Source organism: Sarcophilus harrisii, chromosome 4 (assembly GCF_902635505.1).
Source record: "Sarcophilus harrisii chromosome 4, mSarHar1.11, whole genome shotgun sequence".
NCBI lineage: Eukaryota > Metazoa > Chordata > Mammalia > Dasyuromorphia > Dasyuridae > Sarcophilus > Sarcophilus harrisii.
The window spans coordinates 361,414,178-361,441,304 of record NC_045429.1 but is presented as its reverse complement, the minus strand read 5'-3'; the positions used below and the strand labels follow the sequence as shown (position 1 = coordinate 361,441,304).

Here is a 27,127-nt window from a genome sequence, read left to right as displayed (position 1 = left end):
AGGAAAACAAAGGTGGTAGGCCTTAAATTAATTAATTGATTAATTTCCTAAAGTTCAGCAAATGAACTTAGAATCTGCAGCTCACTGCTCTGGAGCCTTTACATACAGAACTTTTATATGATTCTATCAAATTGATTAATACTGATTGAAATAGAGTAGGGGTCCAAATGAATTAATTCTCTTTTATCATTTTGACGAAGTCTGTATATTCCTTTGAATATACTCAGACTGGAGAGAATGTATTGAAATGGTTATTTATAACTCCGAATGATATATTGGGGATTATGATGAAGTTAGAATTAGAAATTAGTTTTTACCAAACTGGATTAAAAGATATAGCTCAAAAATGAGTTGGCCAAGATTTAGAATTTAGAAAGACAAATTTAGAATTGGAAGGGCCATATGAGACCTTTTCATCCAACCTCTTTATTTTACAGATTAAAAACAAAACAAAACAAAAAACAACTAATGTTGGAATAAACTAAATGCTTTGTCTAAGATCATATGACCAGGAAAGACCAGGTTCTCTGACTCCAAATCTAGCATTCCTTCCCTCATAGCCCACTATTTCATCATGAATTTGAATTGTGCTTTCTTAAAGCCTTAAAAGTTTTATTAGTTTTAAATATTTAAATATATGTTGAGCCACTAGGTGGTGATATGGTGAACAAAGTGCTGAGCCAGGAGTCAGGGAGACATCTTCCTGAGTTCAAATTTGACCTCAAACACTTAACTAGCTGTGTGACCCTAAGCAAACCACTTTAACCTGTTTGCTTCATTTCCTCATCTGTAATATAAGCAGGAGAAGAAAATTATAAACCACTTCAATACTTCTGCCAATCAAATCCCACATAACTGAATGGACTGAACAACAACAAAAATTATTTAAATCTAAGCTATATACAAGTAATGGTATCTTAATTTTAAATAAATAGCCTTAAAGTTTTTAAGGCAGTTTACATATATTATTTTATATGTACCTTTACAGCGAATCTCTATGAGCTATTATTGTTGCTAGTTAGTCATTTTAGTAACGTTTGGCTTGTCCTGAGATCTATTTTTTTTTTTGTTAAGATTTGCTGAGATTTTTTTTTTTTTTGCAAAGCTACCAAAATGTTTTTTCCATTTTCTTTTCCAGTGGTTAAAAGAGTGACTTTCCCAGGATCACACAGATAAGAAGTATCTAAGGTCAAATTTGAACTTGGTTCTTCTTGACTTCAGGTCCAGTGCTCTATCCACTACATCACCTACCTGCCCCCAGGTGCTTTTAGTACCATCTTTTATAGATAAGGCTAGGAGAAGGAAATGATTTGCCCATAGTCTCATGACTTGTAAGAGTCTGGAGAGATGATATGAATTTAGGTCAAGTTAAATCTAGGACTATCTCAAGTATACCACTTATCTCTGCTTCTGGGAAATATGTCTGCTCCTACTTCATCATAGATGCAGCTATGGAAGAGATTCTAAGAGTCATTGAATCTAACCAATGTTTTTTTACAGAAGGAGAAATGGAGGCCAAGGTCTCTTAGACAGTTAGTGACAGAGCCCGAATTCCAAGCCAGATCATCTGCTTCCAAATCTTGCTCTCTTCCCACAATTTGAACAGCTACTTTGAGTTCAAACTGAAACAATGACTTCTAGAAGTCCTTGCCATCTAAGGATTATGTTGCTAATGGGGTGTTTCTTTCCCTTAGGATGGCAGTAGTGTTGAGTAATAACCTCTAACCAGGGTTAGAGGAAGGGTAATTGGAGCTGTTCCACAGTAAATATATAAAACTACCCTGTAAGTTACTGGGCAATTGTAAGAATAACCTCAACTCTTATTCCATAAGCTAATGCCAGCCTACATTTCTGTTCCATAGATCCACAAAGGAGCTAAACTTTGGAAAGATTTGCATATACCCCATTTTTCATTAGAAAGATTTTGGTATGAAATCAGTTTACTTTCCTTGTCTGATCTTTCTCACATCGCTGCAGAGTATTTGTCCTCTAGAGCCATTATAAACTCTCAAAGCTTCTTTGGTATGAATTCCCAACTAAGCTTGTGGACAGCAAGCACCTTAACACTTTTTTTATGGAGATAATAAGGAGACTCAAATCTTAAGGTGATTCCAACATTTTGCCAGGGTTAGGTAGACACAGAATCATAAGATCATTAATTAGGATTGGTAGAGACCTTAGAAAATTCTGAGTTTCATTCAAATATCAGCTTATTCATTACCACCTCTAGGGAGGCTTTTCTTTTCTGATTCTCCCTCATTAATTCACAATGAAATTTTTTTGTATGCCAAGGACCCTTTTTAGAAGTCTAATGAATTTTATGGACACCGCCCCCCTCCCAAAATAATGTTTTTGAAATAAAATATGGGTTTACGAAGGAAACCCTCTATATTGAAATACAGTTATCAAAATATTATTAAAAAATAAAACCAAAATCCAACAAGGTCATGGGATCATTAATTAGAAACCCCTGCTTAACTGTTAAGGCTCCTTCCTCAGGATGGAGGCAGTGTGATGTGGTAGGAAGAAAGCAAACCTCGGAGCCAGGAAAACCTGAGATCAAGTCCTGTGTTAGACCTTAAATCAGTTTTTGAAGATATTTTCTAGGTCTGTAAATCACAGAAGGAATGTGGATTTCCATTGCTAGCAGGGGAAAATAGCTCATTTACATGGTCCCTATGTCAATAAAAATAGAAATCCAATCTATAGAAATTAAGCCAGATAAGCATAGGCTTTTATAGTTAGATTTGATACATCTCCCCAAGAGGTTGTTTTGTGTTTATCTTTTTATCCCCGGTACCTAACACAATAGGAAACAAGGGGAAGCAATATAAAGTGCCAGACCTGGAGTCAGGAAGACTCATCTTCCTTAGTTCATATCTGGTTTCAGATACTTACTAACTATGTGACCTTGGGCAAGTCACTTAATCCTGTTTATCTTAGTTTCCTCATCAGTAAAACGAGTTAATGAAGGAAATGGTAAATCACTCCAGTATCTTTGCCAATAAATACAAAGTGGGGTTCCAAAGAATCTGAAAGTGACAACACTTAACGCAATGCCATGTCTGTAATAGGTGTTTAATAAATGCCTATTGGAATGGATTGGATTGAACCTAGCCCAATGACCCTCTTATATATAAGAAGTAACTATGAACCAGAGAGGGGAGCACTTGTCAAGGCTGCACTTTGGCACTCTAGCCTTCTCTGGCCCCTGAATGTCTTGTTTGCTCCTTGACTCTCTTTGACCACTTTCCTTCATTTCTAGGCTCTTCTGAAGAAGCATGAAGCCTTCCTGGTAGATCTTAATGCCTTTGGAACCAGCATGCAGGCTCTGAGGGAGCAGGCAGAGGCATGCCAGGTGAGTAAGAGGTGAGGGATGCTAGGGAACTGATATCCTATCAACAAGCAAAATAGGTGCTATTCACTACTGGGTCCTATTTCTCACTATGAACAGAGCAGCTGTTACCAAATGCCATTGTAACTCATCAACCTGAATGGGGGCCAAGGGAAAAGAATGTCCTCTGCCTTCAAGTATCCAAAAAGCTGCCTTATGGAAGAATTATATTAATTCCATGGTATTCAACCCCAGAGGACAGAACCAAGACAAGTGGATAGAAATTGCGGCAAATTTAGACCCAGTAATATAAGGACAACATTACTTAAAATTGTTTCCCAAGTGGGATGGGCTTTCTCTGAAAATATTGAGGTTCTATATCAAGAAGCCTCTTAAGATAAACTGGATATAACTTCTTCCTAAGGATATTGCAGATCAGATTTAGTTCAGGTGGGGGTTGAACTAGCTGGTTTCTGAAGTTGGTTTCAACTCTGAGCTTCTATATTTCATTCAATAGCTCCTGCTTTGTTCAGGGAAAGGAAATAATACAATCCCTGCCTTTGGGAAACTTAGTGTCTAATGGGAGAGATGGGAACTCAAAGAAAATAGACATAAGAAACAGACTGAGAGACAAACAAGCCAAAATGAGTCAGCCAGCACTGATTATGTGCCCAAATCTGTGCCCTGTGCTATGGAGTTTGAATAGAAATGTTTAAATTTATATCCTTTGCATCATAAAAAGATGCACTAAGAAGATATAACAATTGTATGATTGCTACAAATAGAGTGAGGCAGGGAAGTTTGGAAAAAGGTTCATTTTGAAGAGTACTGTTAAGGAGAGTAGGGACATGGTTGTTCAATAGAACAGTTCCTATTCCCACTTGTATTCTCAGTGCTTAGCTGCCTGGGGAAAGTAGAAAATGGAAAGTCTCTCATCATAAGAAAAAGAAATGTGTAAAAAATGTATATATATATATATATATATATATATATATATTTTTAAATGCTTGCCTTATCTTCTCAAGTTTTTTCATCTTAGACATGAACCACCTCTCCTTCCTTCAGACAACCCATGTCCTATTCCCTCTCCACCCCAAAGCTGAGGATCCAGAGTTCTTGAATTTGCTAATTTAAAAGTCAAGGGAGGATGATGAGGGGAGAAAGTTGAGATGATAAGGGGGTAGAGATGAGTTCTTTACCATTTATCCTGTTACCACAAAACAACTATTAGAAATTTAGAATTCCTGTCACTGTTACTGTTGGAATTTTCTGTTGACTCCCATGTTAGTAACAACTAATTAAAAGTTTAATCCTACTTTGCAAATAAAATAAAAGTCTAATCTTACTTTGCAAATACATGTGATTATTTGATCAACATGTGACTTTATGCCATTCCCAGAAGATCAAGAAGAGAGAAATGTATTGATGACCTCAGTTCTATATTACATTGCTTGCTATTGGTATGGAGAAAAGGGTATTGGATCTTGATGAGACAAATTGAATGAAAGTAAAAGAATTGGTCTTAAGACTGACTAGGTCTGTGTAGTAGGGGAACATTAAAATAAAAGATCTTTAGGAGAAGTAATTGTTTCTTGTTTTTGTCATTATATGCTGGAGTTTTTTTATGTTTAACACAGAGTTTTATTTATATTAGGCACTGAATAAATATTTGTTGATTTGAGGCATTTTTTGACAAACTTCTTTAACTTTGGATCCCATTTAGCAACAAGTTGCACCTTTGGAAGGGGCTGCTCTGGAAGAACGGGTCATAGCTTTATATGATTTCCAGGCCAGGAGCCCCAGAGAAGTCACCATGAAGAAAGATGATGTATTAACTCTCCTCAGCTCTATCAACAAGGTGAGATGCTTAACCCTCATCTCTTCTAATTTCAGATCTTAGGGTGCCTCTGTCACCAGTTCAGCTGGTGAATTTTGTGTCCTCCAATGTTCTCTTTTCCAGTCTCCTTCTCCCTTTATCTCCTTTCATGTGTCTGTTTTCCAATAGTGCAATGTTGGATGGTAAGGAGCAACAGGTAATTGCTTAAAGATTTTACATTTTATTCCAGTTCTTCATCTTCCCTAGCCTGATATCCTTTCAAGAAATGAGTCTGACAGTTCAATGGTACAATACAATGATAAATGATATATTTATCTTGTATTTTCTTTCAAAAGATTGTAAGTATATTGTAATAGTTGGGGAAATGGTGTTCCCCAGAATGGCATAGGTTTTTTGTTTTTTATTTTTTTTAATTTTTTAATTTTTTTAATAAAGCTTTTTTATTTACAAAACATATGCATAGGTAATTTTTCCAACATTGATCCTTGCATAACCTTTTGTTCCAAATTTTCCCCTCCCTCCCCCTACCCTCTCCCCTAGCTGGCAGGTTTTCAATACATATTAAATATGTTGAAATACATGTTAGATCCAATATATGTATACATATTTATACAGTTATCTTGTTGCACAAAAAATAATCATATCAAGAAGGAAGAAAAAGAAAAACTGAGAAAGAAAACAAAATGCAAGCAAATAACAACAGAGAGAGTGAGAATGCTATGTTGTGTTCCACACTGTTCCCATGGTTCTCTCTCTGGGTATAAATGGCTCTTTTCAGCACTGCACAATTGGAACTGGTTTGAATCATCTCAATATTGAAGAGAGCCACTTCCATCAGAATTGATTGTTGTTTATTCTTGTTCCCATGTATAATGATCTCCTGGTTCTGCTCATTTCATTTAGCATCAGTTCATGTTCTCTCTGAAATCATCCTGCTGGTCGTTTCTTACAGAAAAATAATATTCCATAACACTCATATATTCATCCATTCTCCAACTGATGGGCATTCCCTCGGTTTCCAGTGTCTCGCCACTATAAGAAGGGCTGCCACAAACATTTTTGCACATATGGGTCCCTTTCCCTCCTTTAAGATCTCTTTGGGATATAATCTCAGTAGAAACATTGTTGGATCAAAGGGTATGCACAGTTTGATAACTTTTTGAGCATAGTTCCAAATCGCTCTCCAGAATGGTTGAATTTGTTCACAGTTCCACCAGCAATGTATCAGTTTTCCAGTTTTCCCACATCTCCTCCAACATTTGTCATTATTTTTTCCTGTCATCTTAGCCAATTTGACAGGTGTGTAGTGGTATCTCAGCTATCTTAATTTGCATTTCTCTGATCAATAGTGATTTGGAGCACCTTTTCATGTGGCTACAAATAGTTTCAATTTCTTCATCTGAAAATTGTTTATATCCTTTGACCATTTATCAATTGGAGAATGGCTTGATTTCTTATAAATTAGAGTCAATTCTCTATATATTTTGGAAATGAGGCCTTTATCAGAACCTTTAACTATGAAAATGTTTTCCCAGTTTGTTGCTTTCCTTCTAATCTTGTTTACATTAGTTTTGTTTATATAAAGGCTTTTTAATTTGATATAATCAAAATTATCTATTTTATGATCAATAATGATCTCTAGTTCTTCTTTGGTCACAAATTACTTCCTCCTCCCCAAATCTGAGAGGTAAACTCTCCTATGTTCTTCTATATTATTTATAGTATCATTCTTTATGTCTAGATCATGAACCCACTTCAACCTCATCTTAGTATACAGTGTTAGGTGTGGGTCTATGCCTACTTTCTGCTATACTAGTTTTCAATTTTCCCAGAAGTTCAAATAGTGTCATTCTTATCCCAAATAGTGGGATTCTTATCCCAAAAGGTAGAGCCTTTGGGTTTGTCAAATACTAGATTGTTAGAGTCATTGGCGATTTTATTTTGTGAACCTAACCTGTTCTACTGATCAACTTCTCTATTTCTTAGCCAGTACCAAATGGTTTTGATGTCTGCTGCTTTATAATATAATTTTAGATCTAGTACAGCTAGGCCACCTTCATTTGCTTTTCTTTTCATTAATTCCTTTGAAATTCTTGACCTTTTATTCCTACAGATGAATTTTGTTGTTATTTTTTCTAGTTCATAAAATAGTTTCTTGGGAGTTTGGCATAATACTAAATAAATAGATTAGGTTAGGGAATATTGTAGGATGACAGGTTTAAGTCTCACTACTGAAACATAGTGATTGTATAACCCTAGACAGATCAGTTAATTTTTTAGAGTTCTAGGTCAATGGTGTCAAACTCAAAGAGAAATGGATCCCTATGGCCTGTGTTAACTTCAAAAACCACAAATTAACATTATTTGTTTTATATTTTAATTTAGTTTGTCAAACATTTCCCAATTATATTTTAACCTGGTTCATGCTTAGGCAACTCTCTTAGACTATAAATTATTAATCTGACTTAGCAAAAGGATTTTCCTTGTTCCTACCTCCATCTCTTTCCCTATTATCTTATACCAATGATATATCTTGCTAGTTGCTATTCCTGCTTATTCTTAAAAAGCTTTCATAACTGATATTCATCTTCACAAATTTCTGGGAGGGAAGGGGAACGGAAGAATCTGGGACTTACCAAGAAGACAGTGTGCTTTGAAAGGAAGAGCACTGGAGTTAGAGCCAGGACACTTGGGTTCACATCCTACCTTTCCTATTTGCTGAGGGACTCTTGACATTTCCTTAACCTTTCTGAGTCTCAGTCCCTCATTCATGAAATGGGGATAGTAAAAGTTGCTCTATCTACTTTGTGGTTTTATTGCAAAGAAAGCATTTTTTTGTTTTATAAATTTGAACCATTGGTCCTTAGCTAAATTTAAATAGTGGATATAGGTCCCATGAACCTAGAAAGAGACCTACAATTAAAGTCATAAGACCTAAGTTCTAATTTGAGCTCTGTCATTAATCAGTTAAATGGCCTTAGACAAGTGATTTTCCTTTTCTTCCAAACAAAGGAGATGAGTCAATTGACCACACAAATATTTTATGTGCATAAGAGCCTACAGTTTATAGCACTTTCCTTAAGGAAACAGATTAATTTATCAAGTAAAAGTTAAATTCTGGGCATCAGAGTAGGACCATTCCAGAAGGTATTCACACAGGTGTAAAGACAGAGTAGCCCACGTTTTCTCAGGGTATTGGAGATAATGGAAAAGTATCTGGTTGATGATGTTTTCCTTTGTCTCTCATCCTAGTGATATCATCAATCTCATAACTCTTAGGTGTCAGGAAGTCCAGCCTAATGCCTTACCTCGTGGATTTTGACATTTTTATGAAAAAGTTTGCCCAGTTTTGTGGGGAACTCTCTCTAGGATCTGACAACAGATCTATCTTATTCCTGAAAGATTTAGGGTGCCTGAGGGTTTAGGGTTTCCAGGTGCTTAAGCCACAAATAGACATTAACTGAAAAGCCACATATGGACATTAATGCCCCTCCCAAATGGACACGTTGACAAGCTAGACTATATTTGAATAATTATCACCGGGATGATAAGTGGACATCAAACTGTGAAATAAAAGGAACTGAGACTATTGAACCAAAAGAAGGTAAAATTCAGGGGAAACATGGCAATCTTTAAGCATCAATAGGGTTCTCATACAAAATTGGCATTAAACCTTTTCTAATACCCAAAAAGGGAGAATAAGGAACCATGTGTATATATTGTAGAATCAATAGGCCTAATATAAAGAAAAAATGCTTTTCTAAGAATTAAAGCTATATAAAATAGAAGAGGATGCCTCAGAAGGTAATAATTTTTTTCATTGCTTGAGGTCTTCAAGTGGATGCTTGAAGACCACTTGTCAATGCTGTGAACAAGATTACTACTCAAGTGGAAATGTAAACATTCCATTTAAACTCAGAAATTCTATGATTCTATTGTGTTCCATCCAATCCCCTCCGGAGCTCTTCAAAAAATGGGAAAAAATTAAGCAAATGCTCAACTGTATTCTGCTTACCCTGGCTAATAGATTCTGCCTGTATCTAGAGACTGGGATGCTCTCCAGTTATGTCCCATTTGACCACTTTTGTTAAAAGCCATGTGTGGGATTTTGTTATCCTTCCAGGACTGGTGGAAGGTAGAAGCTGATGATCACCAAGGCTTTGTACCAGCTGTGTATGTCAGGAGATTGGCCTGGGATGAGCTTCCCAGGCCAGAGCGGCGGCGACGAGAACAGCCAAGTGACATTGTCCAGCGCCAGGAGCAAATTGAGAACCAGTAAGACTTGAGGGATTGAGAGAAAGGATGAGAAAGTATGCATAAATAAATCCATACCTATATCTAATGTGCCTAGCCTGAGTCTAGTGATATACCACCCTGGGATATATTTTTTTAAAATGAATTAAAGCAAACAAAACATTTATTGACTATTTATTACATGTCAAAAAATTTGTGTTAAATGCGAGGGATAAAAATTAAAAGTCAAAACAGGCCCTATTCTCAAAGATGCTTCCAGGTGGCACAAAGGTATTTGGTGAACAACACAAGATAGAATTGATATCCACAGCAGTTTAATTTGGAGTGAGGGAGAATTGTGGGTATGTTTTGAGGGAGGTCTAAGGTAATAAAGAATCATTGATAGTGGTTAAATTGTTGGGCTAAGTCCTAAGAATTCCAGGTTCAAAACTCATTTCTTCTACCAGTTGAGTGTCTTTGGATTAATAATTTCATTTCTTTGAGTTTTAGATTCCTCCTCATTAAGATGGTGATAATATCAGTAATATAGTTTCACACCTGAAGTGTTAGTGAGATGAGATTACTTATGTAATGTACTTTGAATATATATATGTATATATATATATATATATATATATATAATACTATATAAATGTCAGTTAATTACACACTGGTCATTTATTCCTTTCTATTTCTTCTCCTTTCTCTCATCCCCTTTTTGTCTTTTCTCTCCTTTGGTTCCTCTTTCTCTCCTCTCTCCTCTTCCTTTCTCAAATCGTTTTTTTCCTGTCTTTTTCTTTGATGATGCTTCTCTCTTCCAACACTCCCCCTCCCCCTTTTTTGCTCTCCTTCCCCAGGTATCATTCTCTCCTGGAGCGGGCAGAGGAACGTAGACGCCGTCTATTACAGCGATACAAGGAGTTTCTGCTAGCTTATGAGGCTGGAGACATGTTGGACTGGATCCGAGAGAAGAAGGCAGAGAATACTGGGGTAGAATTGGAAGATGTCCATGAGCTGCAGAAAAAGTTTGATGACTTCCAGACGGTGAATAGAGACCAACATTTATACTGTGCAATCTTTCCCAGGCTTCCTATTGTCCTCTATTCATTTTATAGCATTGTCAACACAAGAATATATAGACCATTTATTTCATTCCGATTAGCTCATTGTCCTCCTCCTCCCCTCCTTCTTTTCCTCCTTCTCTCCTCTCTCTCTCTCTCTCTCTCTCTCTCTCTCTCTCTCTCTCTCTGTCTCTCTCTCTCCCTTTTTCTTCCCTTCCCCCCAGAGGGGAGTCTACACATGGTGTATACTCTTGGAAAAGGAAAACTAAAAACAATTCCATATATCTTGGGTACCTCATATTCTCATTCTTTGTTTCATTCATTCTTCCAGGATCTGAAGTCCAATGAACCTCGACTAAGGGACATTAACAAAGTAGCTGATGATCTTCGATTGGAAGACCTTTTGACTCCACAAGGAGCTGAAGTCCAGCAGGTGAATAATGTCACCCTCTCATTACTGATCCTTGGTTTCTTGCCTGCTCTTTTTCCTGTCTCATCCCAGAGCAGGCTTTTGTGTGCCTTATTCTCCCCACCTCACTCAGTTTCATTGTGTAAAGGACAATTAAGGGAATGAGGAGTGTGGAGGCCCAGCTTGGAGCTAGAGTAGCACTGGCTGGTGGCAAGATCTCATTAGCTTTGATGATGACTGGGATGATGATAGTGGGCAGGACTAGGACTCATTTCAGGATAAGCAAGGTGAAGCCCAATCCATTTTTGACTTCTCCATTGCTAACTTAGATTTACTCAAGTAAATTCTCAAAAGTTTATCAAGCATCCACTGTGCCAATGACAAATACTTAGAGGCCTTGCCTTCAAGAAGACCATAGCCTGATTGATCATTTTTGAACATATTGAGTATACATACCTGATGTGATTTAAGGACACTCACTAAAGTATGCAGATATAGAAGATGCAAATATAGGCCATAAATCTAAGGTAAATGATCCAAATGGGACTATGTTAATCAAGAAAGACGTGTTGGAAAGGGTACATTTTGTTTTGGGTTTTGAAGCGAGGATGGTAGAGAAAGAAAGGTTAAATAGAAAATTAATTGACTGGGATCAGTGTTCAGAATAAAATCATAAAGACATAATTTGATTCTTTGGCTGGCTACTTGAGTTGTTATAAAGCTGTGGAAAATAACCTTCTGCATATTTGTAGAAAGAATGGAGAAAAATCTACCTATTTCCTAGAGGGAATATCCATTTATTTCCTTGCTTTGGAGAGATTTAGAATTTCTTTCAAGGTAAAATATTGAACTCTACCTATAACAAACAATATTTTCCCATATATTTTTCTGAGATTTATAGTTGAGTGCCTTAAATACAGGGTCAGCAAATTCCCCCAGAATTTTAGCTTAGCTCTGCAATCAAATGATGTCTAGGAGGAATTAGAAGAAACTTCTCCAACTTCCACGGGAAGGGAAAATTCCTTCATAATAAAGGAGAGAATCAAACACAGAATTGATTCAGGATTCTGATTTTAGAAGAGAAAACCATGAGAAATTAGTAATCAGACCCTCTTCTTCTATATACCCTCTTTGACATAAAAACACAAAACAAACCGTATTTATTTTCCAGCTCAAATTTCACAGGATTGAACTGCAATATAGTTTTGTCTCCCCTCCCTTAGGAGTTAAATACCCGTTGGGATTCTCTGCAGAGACTCGCAGAGGAACAGCGCCTGCTGTTGGGCAGTGCCCATGCTGTCCAAATGTTCCACAGGTAAGGATTCCATTTAATTCTGAAAATAGCACTGACTGGGGACTCTAAAAGGAAACTATTCCTAAGATATTCCCTTCTTAGCAGCACTTGTTCAACTTTTAGTTTCCTTTTTTTCTCTGAGACCCATTAGTCTCAGGGAAGAGGAAAAAATAAAGAGGGAAAGCTGAAAGTCAATTGTCTATTCAGGAAGCTACCAGCAGAGGATGCCAGATACCATACTGGCTTTGTAGCTATCTTTAAGCCAAGGGGAAATGGGAAAGAAATCACTCATTTTAAGGGCTCTTACAATTATTTCAGACATTGGATTCATTTGTTTTTATTTATTCTTGATCCCATATTGCTACAGGATACTGTGGACACAGTGTCCACACAACTAGTATTTTTAGTCTGCAATACTCAATGGGCATTCAGTACACACTAATTTCACTATTAATTATTATATAATATTTATCTATCTAATATGTCATGGATATATGTGTGTGTGTGTATATATATATATCCATATATAATCTGTTTCATCATATATCTATATCTATCTAATATATATATATATATATATATATATACACATACATGCATATATATGTCTGTTTCTCTCTCATTATCTATTTATCTATCTGTATCTCTATCTAATCTGGCACAGATCTGAATATATATATATATATATATATTTTTTTTTCTGTTTTACTCTCCCCTCATCTATCTTATCATTTAATCTATCTATTCATATTGCTGAATCGGCTGTAACGTGCTCAAACCTAGGAAACTATATTTTATGTATTTTTCTATCCCTTGTGCCTAACACAGTGTTCTATAAAGAGAAGACTCTTAAAAAAGAGTGTGATGGTGGCATTCAAGGAGACACTCTGAGATAAGGAGGACAGTGAACTCTATGACCAGAGAGGAGAGAATCATAAAATCACAATGTTAAAGCAGAAAGCAGAAATCATTACATTAATCAAGTGCCCTTATTTTAGCAACAATAATAACAGCTAATGATAATAATAACAGAAATAATGATAAGGTGAAGGAGAAACAAAAAGAAAGAAGCATTTATTAAATTCCATTATCATGTGTCACTGTGCTAAGTGATTGATAAAGATGTCATTTAATTCATAACAATAATAAAAAAAGAGCATAATATTATGTGGCTTACAAAGCACTGTGAATATACTATCATCTCATATACTCCTTATAACCATATGAACATTATTATTTTCATATTACAAATGATGAAGTTGAGGTTCAAGGTGGTTAAATGATTTATTCAAGATCATAATTAGCTGGTGATAGAATAAAGGTCTGAATTATTATTCCATGATTGTTTCCTGAGAGAGGGGTACTTGGCAAGTCTTGGTGTGCTATACTAGAAGGAACATTGGTCATGGAGCTATAAGTTCCACATTTAAATTCCAGTTTTGCTACTGAATACCTGTGTGACTTGGACCAAGCTTCAGTTTGCTTATCTGTACAATGAGAAAATTGAACACGATGACCACTAAAGTCCCTTCCAACTTTAAATCTAAGATCCCAAGAGATGGGTGGAAGCTTTCCAGATGAGAGTTTGTATTTCATACAATAATCAGTAGTAGAGGTAAGGTGGAAGGTTAATTTCTTATCAGATTAGGTTAACTCTTTATGTAATACCATAGCACAAATCTGAACTTTACTAGGCTTTTGTTTGTTCTCCATTCTACCCTTTTTGACCTCTTCATTCTGCTACTTCTAGAGATGCAGAGGACACCAAGGAACGTATTGAAAAGAAGAGTCAGGCCTTGAAAGCTGCAGATTCTGGTTCAGATCTGTTCAGTGTTCAGGCACTTCAGCGTCGCCATGATGCTTTTGAGAGGGATCTAGAACCTCTTGGAGAAAAGGTAATCTAATTCATATTCTCAATTCAAGCTCTACTTCTTTTTGGTTTCTCTCAGGCTTAGGCTTCTTTGCTTTTATTCTCATTTTCTCATTGCTCTCATTTTCATTGTTCTTTTCCTTTTTGTCCTGAAATAAAGTGATTCCCCAAAGAAAATTACTCCTCACCTCTTAATTGAAAATCATATTTAAGAAAGCATTAATACAGGTCAATAACTGTACCTGAGTGACCTAGAAACAGGTACTATTTGGAGGTTTTAGGGACTGAATTTTATGGAAGAAATGAATGGTATTTTCAGATCTGTGCTTTAGGATAGTCATTTTGTCTTGAAGAAAATTGACCAATTGGCAGCTATTGCAATAATCTTATCATGGAACAATAAAAGATACACTAAGGTGGTTGTTGTGTGAATAGAAAGAGGGTGAATAAGAGAGATACTGAAAGGTCAGATGTAATAAGATAATTGTAAGGTCAGATATTATAAGATTTGAAAACAAGTTAGATGTATGCTTTGAGAGGGAGTGAGGAATCATGACCCTCACTGGCTGGGAAGATAGTGGTGCTCTTAACATTAATAGAAATTTAAGAAGATCAGGAAGGAGGAAAAAAAATTAGTTCTATTTTTTACAATTTGGGTTTAAGATGTATATGGGACATTCACTGTAAAATATCAAAGAGGCTACAGCATAGGAGAGAAGATAAGGCTGGTAATATAGATCTGAGAATCATCTGCATAGGAATGATAATTGAATCCATGGGAGCAAATGAAATCACCTTGTGAAATAGAATAGATGAAAAAGAGTAGATGATCCAGGGCAAAACATTGGGGGCTACTTGTGACTAGTTGGCATGACATGGAAGAAAATCCAGCAAAGGAGATTTAAAAGAGGTCATAAAGGTAGAAGAAGATTTAGGAAAGAACGGTGCCATAAAAACCTAGAAAAAAGAGAATATCTGGATGAAGGTAATCAATAGTGTCAAAGATGCTAAGGTCAAGAAGGATCAGAACTGAGAAGAGATTAACATTTAAAAAGTAAATAGTTATTGATAATTTTGGAGAAAGGTTTCAATTGAATGATGAAGCAGGCTGCCAAATTTGCAAAGCAGTTACAAGAGAATGCAAGGAGAGAAAAGTGGAGATACTTGGAATGGATACACATTATGCTGTTTGTTTGTTATTTAATCATTTTCTGTTGTGCCTGACTCTTTGTGATATAATTTTGGGATTTTATTGGCATATATTGGAGTGGTTTTCCATTTCCTTCTCCAGTTCATTTTATAGATGAGGAAACTGAGGTGAACAGGATTAAATGACTTGCCCAGGGTCACAAATAGTAAGTGTCTGAGACCACACTTGAACTCAGGTCTTTCTGACTCCAGGCCCAGTGGTTTATCCACTGCACCACCTAACTTTCCTAGTAATGTATGTACATTATCTTATATTTCAATTGCCTATTAGTGCTAAGAGATATTGTTATTTCCACTTTTCATATCAGGAACTTGAATTCACAGAAATTTAATAACTTCTCCATAGTTATGCAACTAGATAGAAATGGAATTCGGACTTTTTGAATGTAAATCAACATTGGACAAATCACTTAATTGCTTTCTTATTTTTAAAATGATCATAGAATATTAAGATTTGCAAGGAGCTTCCACTTCATCCTTACACAAGTTATTTTATCTTTTCCAGCATCTCCATCTAGTGGTTGTCAATCTTTGCATGTGTACCTCTAGCAATGGGGAATTTATGCCTGCCTCCAACCAAAGTAGCCCATTTCACTTTGGGAAAGCTCTAATTGTTAGAAAGTTTTTTTTTCCTTATGTCAAACTTAAATATCCCTTCATATAATCGTCATGACTATTCCTAGTTCTGCTTTCCAGGACCAAGCAAAGCAAGTATAAACTGTATTACAAATGACAGTCTTTCACATAACTCAAAGAAACACAGACTCTGAGTTAGAAGGAATCTTTAAAAAAATTGATATTTTCTGTTTTTTACATGACTCTGGAGATATAAAATGTATCCTATTTATCCCTACCCCTCCCCTTCCTGAGCACTATTTCATTTGACTTTTTTTTTTTAAAGACAGGGGGGGGAAAGTCAGCACAACTGTTCAATACATTGCACATGTTTGCTAAATTTCTCAATGTGTAATATCCATAGAACTCACACCTTCACAAAGAGGTAGATTAGGGGTGTAGAAGGAATTTTAATAACTATTTAATCCAACTGCTATTTTACTAATAATTCCTTGCATAATACCACCAATAATTAATTATGCAGCTTTTACTTGAATTCCTCCAATGAGGTACAACACACTGCTTACCCCTTAAGGCAGCCCATATACCTTTTAGACAGCTTTAGTGATTAGGAAGCCAAAATATACTTTCAATCTTCTACCTTTTCCTCTTGCTTTTGAGATCTGGGGAACAAACAGAATAAATCTAAACCATCTTCCACATGACAGTCCTCTTGCTACTAGACTCCATGAACTTCATTGCTCATGAGAACAATTTTTGCTTGTCTTTGGATTTCTGTTTTTTAAATCTTTAATTATTGTACTTGTAATTTATGGAATAAAACAAGCATTTCTATAACATAGTATTATATATTTAAAATTTTCACATGAAACTACAAATCCATTGTATACAACTTGCCATTCTTTTTAAATATATAATAAAGTTATTATGCAAATTTCTTTTTTTCCCTTTTTTTTCTTTCTGAAAACTTTTCTATCTGGGACCAAGTTCTTCTTCAAAACATGAGTATCTTAGATCTTTATTATCCTTTCTTCTAATTCTTTAAATTTACTTTCTCCAAATCTAGAATAGTTATCATCCCATATCTCCTTTTCCTTCATAAGTTCTACAAAACTGGACCAATGCCACTGCCAAGATTCCTATTATTATCTCAGAAATTCTGAACTGAAATATTTGGTCTAGAAGACATCTCTCTTGCTACTTCTCTAAACTTTTGAAGGATGAAATTGACATTAATACAATTTACAGATTTTTCTAACTGCTTAGTTTTTGGCAGTGACAGAAAGCTATAGCAATTGTCAAGATAATTAATGTCTTCTAAGACTACTTCCAAGATAGATTTGTAATATATTCCTTGAACTACTGCACAATTCTTTCTAATTCTTTCTTCTGCACAAGAAGTCTTTACTATGGATTGTTATGACTAAATAATTTCTTTTTTTACTTTGTTTTTAATCTATTTTTTGTTATACTCCTTCAAACTCATGAATTTTCTCACATAATGTGTGGTATATCTTTTTTGATATTCAATGTTATTGTACTGACTGTTACATATTGTGTTCCTTCTGAATGGTATGGAATTGTCCCTGACTTCTCAAATGCTGTTCCAGTAGACTGTAAGGTCCTCTAGGACCTTTTAAACTGGAAAGATTTGAAATATAAGTATAATCGTAGACTATCTGTCTGCTCCTGAGCACCAGTTTAGTATATTTAGAAGATACTTGTCATCAGGTGACTGGCTGCAGAAGTGATGCTTTTTTTTTTTCTTCTTTTTTTTTAATTGACTACAGCAAGTCAGAAAACTACATTGTAAAAGGGCCACTATTTAATAGGATGAACACACCAATACTGACATAATTATGCACTTTTATGAACACAGAAGAAATTCGTTTTGAATAAGGTTTATTTTTGAAAAATCATATTCTAGTTGTGGCTTTCTTCCTACTACTAGAAAGTGAGTAATTAGTTGACACAATGGATAGAGTGAATGCTGGATGTGGACTTAGGATGCTCTTAGTTCAAATCTAGCCTCCAACATGTTTTAAGTATATGATCCTGGCAATTCACTTAAGTTCTGTTTGCTCAATTTCCTCACTTGAAAAATAAAGATAATGGTAGCACTTTAGAGGGTTGTTGAGAGGATGAAATGAGATTTGTTGATCAAATGTTTATAAAATGTGTTATAAACTTTAAAGTGCCATATAAATGCTAGTTTTTAGTATTATATAAACATATATGGCACTTTCTACAAGATTATATGATAACCAACTATGATAGATTTATTCCTTCTCAGCAATATAGTTACCCAAGACAGTTCCAAAAGACTTAGGGTGGAAAATGCCAATCATATTCAGAGAGAAGAAACCATGGAGACTGAATGTGGTTGAAAGAATAGTATTTTCACATTTTGTTGTTGTTGCTGTTTTTTCTTTCTTGTGATTTTTCCCTTTCATCCTGATTTTTCTTTCACCTTCTGACTAATACGGAAATATGTTTAAAATGATTGCACATGTATAACCTTTTTAAGATTGTGTACTATCTTGGGGAAGGGAGAAGTAAAGGAGGTGGAAAGAAAAAACTTTGGAACTCAAAATCTTACAAAATAAACGCTGAAAACTATCTTTACATGTCATTGTAAAAAAAAAAAGACATTTAAGTGAAAAAAAGAAAGTGCTTTGAATATAATATATTATGTAAATATATTATTATTGCTATTATTTTACCAAAGTTAAATATGATTGAATTTTTCATTTTTACCTCATTGGCATTCCTCATGGTAATGTGAGGATAGTACTCTTAATATGTGGAACTGAATAGGTGTGTTCATAAGAACATCTGAGGACTGGATCTAAGTATTATGCTAGTTGCATACTATAATAGGACATGATCTCAGTGGAACAGGTTAGGTTTACAAGACAGAATAGTCAACTATAGCAATCTAGTGTTTGACAAACCCAAAGATCCTCACTTTTTGGGATAAGAATTCATTTTTTGACAAAAACTGCTGGGATAACTGGAAATTAGTATGGCAGAAATTAGGTATGGACCCACACTTAACACCGTATACCAAGATAAGATCAAAATGGATCCATGATTTAGACATAAAGAACGAGATTATAAACAAATTGGAGGAGCATAGGATAGTTTATCTCTCAGACTTGTGGAAGAGGAAGAAATCTGTGACTAAAGACGAACTAGAGACCATTATTGATCACAAAATAGAAAATTTTGATTACATCAAATTAAAAAGCTTCTGTACAAACAAAACTAATGTAAACAAGATTAGAAGGAAAGCAACAAACTGGGAAAACATCTTCACAGTTAAAGGTTCTGATAAAGGCCTCCTTTCCAAAATATATAGAGAACTGACTCTAATTTATAAGAAATCAAGCCATTCTCCAATTGACAAATGGTCAAAGGATATGAACAGACAATTTTCAGATGATGAAATTGAAATCATTACCACTCATATGAAAGAATGTTCCAAATCATTATTAATCAGAGAAAACAAATGGTCAAAGGATATGAACAGACAATTTTCAGATGATGAAATTGAAATCATTACAGGAAAAAATAATGATGATTGTTGGAGGGGATGCGGGAAAACTGGGACACTGATGCATTGTTGGTGGAGCTGTGAATGAATCCAACCATTCTGGAGAGCAATCTGGAGTTATGCCCAAAAAGTTATCAAACTGTGCAACCCTTTGACCCAGCAGTGTTTCTACTGGGCTTATACCCCAAGGAGATACTAAAGAAGGGAAAGGGACCTATATGTGCCAAAATGTTTGTGGCTAAAAATTGTAGTGGCTAGAAGCTGGAAACTGAGTGGATGCCCATCAATTGGAGAATGGTTGGGTAAATTGTGGTATATGAATGTTATGGAATATTATTGTTCTGTAAGAAATGACCAGCAAGATGAATACAGAGAAGCTTGGAGAGACTTACATGAACTGATGTAAGTGAAATGAGCAGAACCAAGAGATCATTATATACGTCAACAACGATACTGTATGAGGATGTATTCTGATGGAAGTGGATTTCTTTGACAAAGAGACCTAATTCAGTTTCAATTGATCAATGATGGACGGAAGCAGCTACACCCAAAGAAAAAAAAACACTGGGAAATGAATGTAAACTGTTTGCATTTTTGTTTTTCTTTCCACGTTATTTCTACCTTCTGAATCCAATTCTCCCTGTGCAACAAGAAATCTGTTTGGATCTGCACACATACATTGTATCTAGGATATACTAGGACATATTCAACATATATAGGACTGCTTGCCATCTAGGGGAGGGGGTGGAGGGTGGGAGGGAAAAATCGGAACAGAAGTGAGTGCAAGGGATAATGTTGTAAAAAAAATTACCCTGGCATGGATTCTGTCAATAAAAAGTTAGTATAATAAAAAAAATAGGACATGATCTCCTAGATTAATGGCTTTTGATGAGTAAGGTTCTGGCACTTTCCCAGGTGACTACTTTGAAAGAAACGGCAGAGAGGCTCATTGAGTCCCACCCAGATGCCAAAGATGACTTGTGGCAACAGCGGACAGAACTTGAAGGGGCCTGGGATGATTTGCTTCAGCTCACAGAAGAAAGAAAGGATGACCTAAATGAGGCACAGAAACTCTATTTGTTCCTCAATCAGGCCAGGTGAGAGACAGAAACACATGTTGGGAGCAAGGAAGGTATGGTGATCATCATGGATGGTAAATTATTCCTTCCCAGGACACGTCTCTATCCTATAACATTGCTGAGGTTTGAAGGCATTTTCATTTCTTAGAAAGGGTACCAAAATAAATGCAGATTACCTGTCAAAATATCAAGTGATTGGTCCTGGTCAACCAAAATTAAGAGGCCCAGTTTTAAATTCTATCTCTGGGTCACCTTACCTCTCTGAGACTAAGCAAGTGGACTTACTAGATGTCCTCTGAGGTGCTTTCTAGATTTCAATCCATGATTCTATGATTTTTAGGAGAGGGTTGATTAGACCAATGAACTCTAGTTTCCATAAAGTTATTAATTTTATTACATCTATTTTACAAATGGAGGAATTGAAGCTCAGAGAAGTCAAGGAGCTTGCCAAAATTCCTCTGAGTAATACACATAAGACTTAGATTTGAAACCCAAGTCTTTTAGCTCCAAATTTCATGTCCTTTTCATGACTCCAAAGCCACTCAATTATATTATCTAGCTTACCAAGTTGCTTTGAGAAAAGTTAATTGGGAATACTGTTTTTTTTTTGGTTTTGTTTTGTTTTTCCCCTGAGGCAATTGGGATAGAGACTTGCCCTGGTCACACAGTTAGGAAGTGTTAAGTGTCTCAGGTCAGATTTGAATTCAGGTCTTCCTGACTTCAGGGCTGGTGCTCTATCCACTGTACCACCTAACTGCCCCTTAAATAGTTATTAAAATGTAAGATGTTATTACTAGAGGAGCTATAAAGTGAGTGGGAAACAGATCTTAGGAGTTAGCTTCTAAAGGTCTAATGATCTTTTCTGAGTTCTGATCCTTTTTGACTTTTGCAGCATTTGATGCTATTGACCATCTAGTTCTCCTAGACACTTAATTTTGCTCTGAATTTTCATGAATATACATCTTCTTGTTTCTCTTCCTAACTGTCCATCATTAATCCTGTCCTTTCTCAGTCTCCTTTGATAGATCATTATTCACAACATAGTCCCTAATTACAGAAATAATCCCCAAAGCTCTGCCTTGGGCCCTCTCCTCTATTCTCTTATATCCAGAATGGAGAGAACTCTCCCCATTTTATTTTATGAATACAAATTTTTTCCATAGGGAAATACTGTCATGGATCAATGGCATACGTGGCCCTGTCTCATCAGCAGAAATGGCTGAAGACCTTACAGGGACTGAGATCTTACTAGAGAGACATCAGGTAGAGTCATATCTATCCATGATATTTTCCTTTGAAGTAGTTTTCCTGGTTTTGACTGGACCCATCAGCTGATGTAAATGTTTTCTTTTTTCCATTGGTAGGAACACTATGATGAGATGAAGGCTGAGGCTCCTGCTTTCCAAGCCTTAGAAGACTTTGGTATAGACCTTCTGAGCAGTGGGCACCAGGCTGGCCCTGAGATAGAAGGGAAGTTGCAATTTGTGAAAGCTGAGAGAGATGATCTGGAGAGATCTTGGGAGAGGCGAAAGAAGATGCTTGATCAATGTCTGGATTTCCAGGTATAGCCAGTTCCTGCATATCAGTAACTAGGTCTTGTCTATCATTAGTCACAAATATACAATCTGTGTTCACTGTGATATTTTCTTACAACACTGGTCTTCTGCTGTTTATGAAGATTCAGCTCTTGTTTATCCTCTTTGTGAGTTGGTAATTCCACTTAATCTTATGCCCGATCCTTCCTTCTCAAACTATAGACAAATGAGCTAAAAAAGAAGGGGAATAAAATTAAAAAGTAGGATGATTGTGTGCTCGAGTATGTTGAATTATGTATTCCCAGTTGTATTCTGAAAGGAAGTAAAGAAAAAAGAATGGGAAGAAAGGAGGAAAGGAGAGAAGAAGGGAGGGAAGGAGGAAGGAAAGAAGGAAGCAAGGAAGGAAGAAAGGAAGGGAGGGAAGGAGAAAGGGAAGAAGAAAGGGGGGAAGGAGGGAAGAAGGAAAGAAGGGAGGGAGGGAAGAAGAGAGACATTAGCTTTTTACCATGTGACAGGCATTTTGCTAAATGGTAGGGATTCAAATAAGCTAAAAAGAAAGTTCCTGCCCTCAAGGAGCTTACATTCTACTGGTGAAAGCAATATATGAAAAGGAGCTGAACAGTATCAGGGGTGGAACTGGAAGGGGCTGTTAAAGTTCAGAAACCAGGAATAATGCCAGGAAAGAAAGCCAGCTTATAACATTTTAGACAAATGGAATAAGAACTTCAATAAGAACTCACTAATGGGAGAAGGCCTTACAAATGGATATTCCAGATTGAGAAGCTACAGTGGTGGATGAATTTCCTAGGACAAGGTGGCCCCAGGCACTGAAAGAAGCTCTGGAACAGAAAGGAAAGAAGGAAAATAGAGAAGGGGAGTGAAAGAAATAAGCCTGGAAAGATAGCTTTCTGTGAAGTCTGTGAAGGGCTTAAACCACTAGAATGAGAAGTTTGTTTTCTTTGCTGTCAATCCTGCTTCTTCATGAAGCACGTCAGGGACTCTCATGTTGACTTCTGGTTGTGGTGACTCCAATGTCATTATTGGAGAAAAGATTATGTTGTAGAAATAGTAACAGATTTTTTTTTTTTATCCCAACAGCTATTCCAGGGAGACTGTGATCAAGCAGAGAGCTGGATGATGGCCCGGGAAAGTTCCCTGAGAACAGATGATAAAAGCTCCCTGGATAGTCTGGATGCCTTGATGAAGAAGCGTGATGATTTGGATAAGGCAATCAGTGCCCAGGTATATAGACCAGGATGTCTTTCTGATGTCTTCACCCCCTGGAGCCCTTGGCTATTCTTACATGAAGGCTTAGCCTAGAGTAGTAGGATTGGAGAAACTAGGTTGAGACCAGAACATGTTTCCTAAACAAAATGTTTAAAAGCTGGAACTAAGGAAATGCAGAGACAGAGTTATCTAGAGTCACATTCATGATTACGAGAGGTAAACTTGTATAGTAGAGAGATGACCAGACATGGAATGTCTGTTTTTTGAATCCCAGCCTCTATGATTCATTTACTCAGTAATCTTGTTCAAGTGAATCAAGCTCTCTGAACCTTGGTGTACTCATAAAATTAGGGGGTTGGATTGACTTATCTCTAAATTCCTTTTAATCTCTAAATCCTGTGATGATCTTCCCTGAACCTCAATTGCCCATCTGTAAAAAAGGAAACTAGTATTTGCCCTACGTATCTCTCTAATTTGTTATGGGGAAATATTAAAATTAATATTCTATAAATATTAAAAAAGAAGAAAAACATTTTTAAGGGGCCTACTATCGGCCTGACACTTAACTAAGTGCTTTACCAAAATTGTATCATTTGATCCTCACAATAACCCTAGGAGGTAGTTGGTGTTATGATACCCATTTTACAGAACAAAGTAAGGCAGGAAGAGATTAAGTGACTTGGTCAGAGTCATATAGCAAGGACAGATATAAAGTGTCCAAAACCATGTTTAAATTCAGGTCCTCCTAAATCCAGGCCCAGAGCTCTGTCCACTAAAGCACTTTGATACCTCTCATTGAAAACATGGAAATAGACAATATCCATACTGATCTGATAGAGGGTATTTAGGTATCTTTTGGCAGCTTGAATTTGGGAGTCAAGTTGTCTCTTGAAGTAAAGGATAATTGTTTCTAGACTCCCTGATTAGGTGGATGCTGATCAATTGAGAACCCTATTCAAATTAAAGTTAACCAAGTTATAGTTAGAATAAGTTTTGTGAATTCTTAAAATAAGTTTTCATTGCATTTCTAGAACATAAAGATGTAAGCAAACCCTTCATTAAACATACATATACAAAATCTATCATTTATTAATATCAGTATGTTTTATATCTGCATGTTATAGGGAGGTATGTTGTATGTTACATAACACATGTGTATGATATATCCACACATTGCATCTGTATTATCTATACATATATTTAACACATGCATACATATTTGGGAAATTAGGATGTTCATACATGTCACATATGTATATGTGTATAAATCTATTATCTAAAAATTTGTTTGGGAAGTTAGGGTGAATGTGATATGAACAAATATATATACATTTATGTATGTATGTATATATCCATATATGAATATCCCAACTTCCCAAACAAATTAATTTTTATATAATTGTTCACTTCATAGAAGAAATCATCCTAGGATTCTAGGATTCTATTCAATCACAAACTCTTCTGGCACATTTTAAATATGATCATTTAAAAAAAAGATTTACATACATCTCTTCAAGAATGCACACAGGGTACAGATTTATGGATCATTGCTTGTAAATTTTTCATATTATTCAGTACAAATCATGAATGCCAACTGTGTAAGAGAGTTATTAAATGGTCTGCAAATGGGAGGAAAAAATGCTTTTTGAAACTCGGACCAAATCCAGGTGGAGCAGGAAAAAATAATGAAGAAGAAAGGAAGAAAAATCTCCCTTGTGTGGTGTAGGGTTGTTTTTGTCCTTACCCAATGTATTCTGAAAATGAATGAATTAATGAAAAAGCATTAAGTGCTTTCTAGATGCTATGGCCCGTGCATACAAAAAGAAGTACAATAAGAAAATGCAATAAAGAAATGAACAGCTAGAGAGTACCTGCCTTCAAGGAACATACATTCTAATGGAGCATACAATTCTTGTAATAAAGTTAAACTGGAATTAATGCCAAAGGCCAATGTTCTTTTAGCATCATTAACAGAGTAGACAGAAAGGGCTTTTTTCCCTTTCCCAAAATATAAATAGGCAGGATATCCAGGAAGCAGGGTTTGGTTAAGTTTCCCACTTAAGATTTGAGAAATAATGTGGAATTTCTGTGCCATACAAATCAATTTCCTCTCAATAACTCTGTAACTAAAGTGCTTGGTCCCCATCTATTGTACCAGATGAAGAAACTTAGCTTTTGAAATATAACCTTTGAAATATGGTTAAATGACCATAGTTACATGACTATTACCAATCATAGCTGGAATTTGATCCAGGCATTCTAATTCTCAGTTCAATATTCTATCACTTTTTCTTTGAACAGGAAGAAAAAATCAATTCACTGAAAAGTTTTGCAGAGCGGCTCATAGATGGTGACCATTATGCCAAAGAAGAGATTGCTGATCGCCTTCAGAGAGTGCTGGACAGGTCAGGAATCATCAATCATTTCCTTCATGACATATAATTCTTGGTGGCCTGTGGTTTCATTCCCCAAGATTGTTTGCTAGGTGGGCTTAGATGGATAGTGACTCAATAGATATGAAGCATCTATTTTCTTCCAGTATTATGCTAGAGATAAAAAGACAATTAAAAAAAAGAGTCCTGCCCTCAAGAGTTTAGTTTGGGAAGGGAATTAGCCTTTTCATTTTGTTGTTAATCTATAGTAAATCGTTGTACAACTTATTGGTTTAACTGTGAAAGAGTCCAACACTACCCTGCATGGTAGGACTGTTTTCACCAAATATAAAAACATTTGAAGGGACAGGGCATATATTGGGAGAACCTTAGTTCAGAATAGCAGAAATATGAATGCAATCTAGGAAAATGAATGATTTTATTTTTGTTCCTTGAGGGATTCAGAACAATATGTGACTTTATGAGAAAAGACCAAAGTGACAGAACCCTGGGGTGGGTGTGGAGGCAATAAGCTGAGGGAAATTTTTTTTGTTATGATTTAGGCTATATTGGACCTCATGGAGAGGTAAAAAATGGGTATCTCACCTCTCTCTGGATATAGGCACTCTGTGACAAAGCCTTCTCCTAGTTAATATTTCCATGTTCACCATTTTATATGAAATTTGACTTTAAGGGTAAAAGAAATTTTTTTAAAAATCTCCTATCCCTCATTTTGCAGAAAAGGAAATTAAGGCTCAAAGAGATAAGTGACATAACCAAACAATGTCACAAAGATAGTAAATAGTCTAACTACCATGTAATCATATAGGCAGAATGAAGCAAAAATGTGAGGAGCCAAGATACAAAGAAAAGCGGAAAAGTGCAAACAAGATAATTAAAGAGAACATAAAGCAGCACTGTGCAACAAATGGGGAAAGTGCTGAATTCTGAATCCAAGGACCTTTGTTCTAATCTTTGCTCAGAATTTAATATCTATATGAACTTACCTTTCTGGACCTTAGTTTCTTACAAAATGAAGAGATTGAAATAGTTGAACTATATCTTTAAAACCCTGTACTTATGATCTCCTAAGGAGGGAAAGATTTCCCTCTGGCTAAGGACTTGTACTGGGAAACCTGAGAGGGGACAAGAGCTCCCAAATAATCATAGGGGGATTTTAAATGAGATATGCAAAAATGATATGCTTGCACTGACAGATAAGAGGGAGAAAGATGTGGGTTCTGGTAATAAACTATGCTCTCATCTCTGTCATTTTCATTACCAGGAAACCTTTAATAAATGCCAGTTCACATATGATACTTGTCTGCATATGAGACCTTCCACAAATAATCAATCTGTAAATAGTCACAACTTTATTAAATGCTTACTATGTGCCAGGCACCTAATAGGTACTGAAGCACTGTTTATTGGTTAAACTAATATTTGTACAAAATGAACTTCACAGTTATAGCCTCTTTGTTTGCTGGGGTTTATTGGAAGTTTCATGTTTTTAATCACTCATAGAATTATAGAAT

General features: G+C 35.8%; 1 protein-coding gene across 1 annotated transcript in view; it reads left to right on the top strand.

Moving 5' to 3' along the window:
* The window catches only part of SPTA1 (spectrin alpha, erythrocytic 1), a 103,695-nt gene that overhangs the window by 30,958 nt on the left and 45,610 nt on the right, over positions 1–27,127 (top strand). Inside the window, exons 19-30 of the mRNA XM_031966830.1 lie at positions 3,266–3,358; positions 5,058–5,192; positions 9,295–9,446; positions 10,262–10,448; positions 10,797–10,898; positions 12,098–12,189; positions 13,919–14,063; positions 20,295–20,476; positions 21,622–21,721; positions 21,823–22,020; positions 23,092–23,235; positions 25,522–25,625. Coding sequence (XP_031822690.1) covers positions 3,266–3,358; positions 5,058–5,192; positions 9,295–9,446; positions 10,262–10,448; positions 10,797–10,898; positions 12,098–12,189; positions 13,919–14,063; positions 20,295–20,476; positions 21,622–21,721; positions 21,823–22,020; positions 23,092–23,235; positions 25,522–25,625 — 1,634 coding nt within the window. The remainder of the gene's footprint in view (positions 1–3,265; positions 3,359–5,057; positions 5,193–9,294; positions 9,447–10,261; positions 10,449–10,796; positions 10,899–12,097; positions 12,190–13,918; positions 14,064–20,294; positions 20,477–21,621; positions 21,722–21,822; positions 22,021–23,091; positions 23,236–25,521; positions 25,626–27,127) is intronic.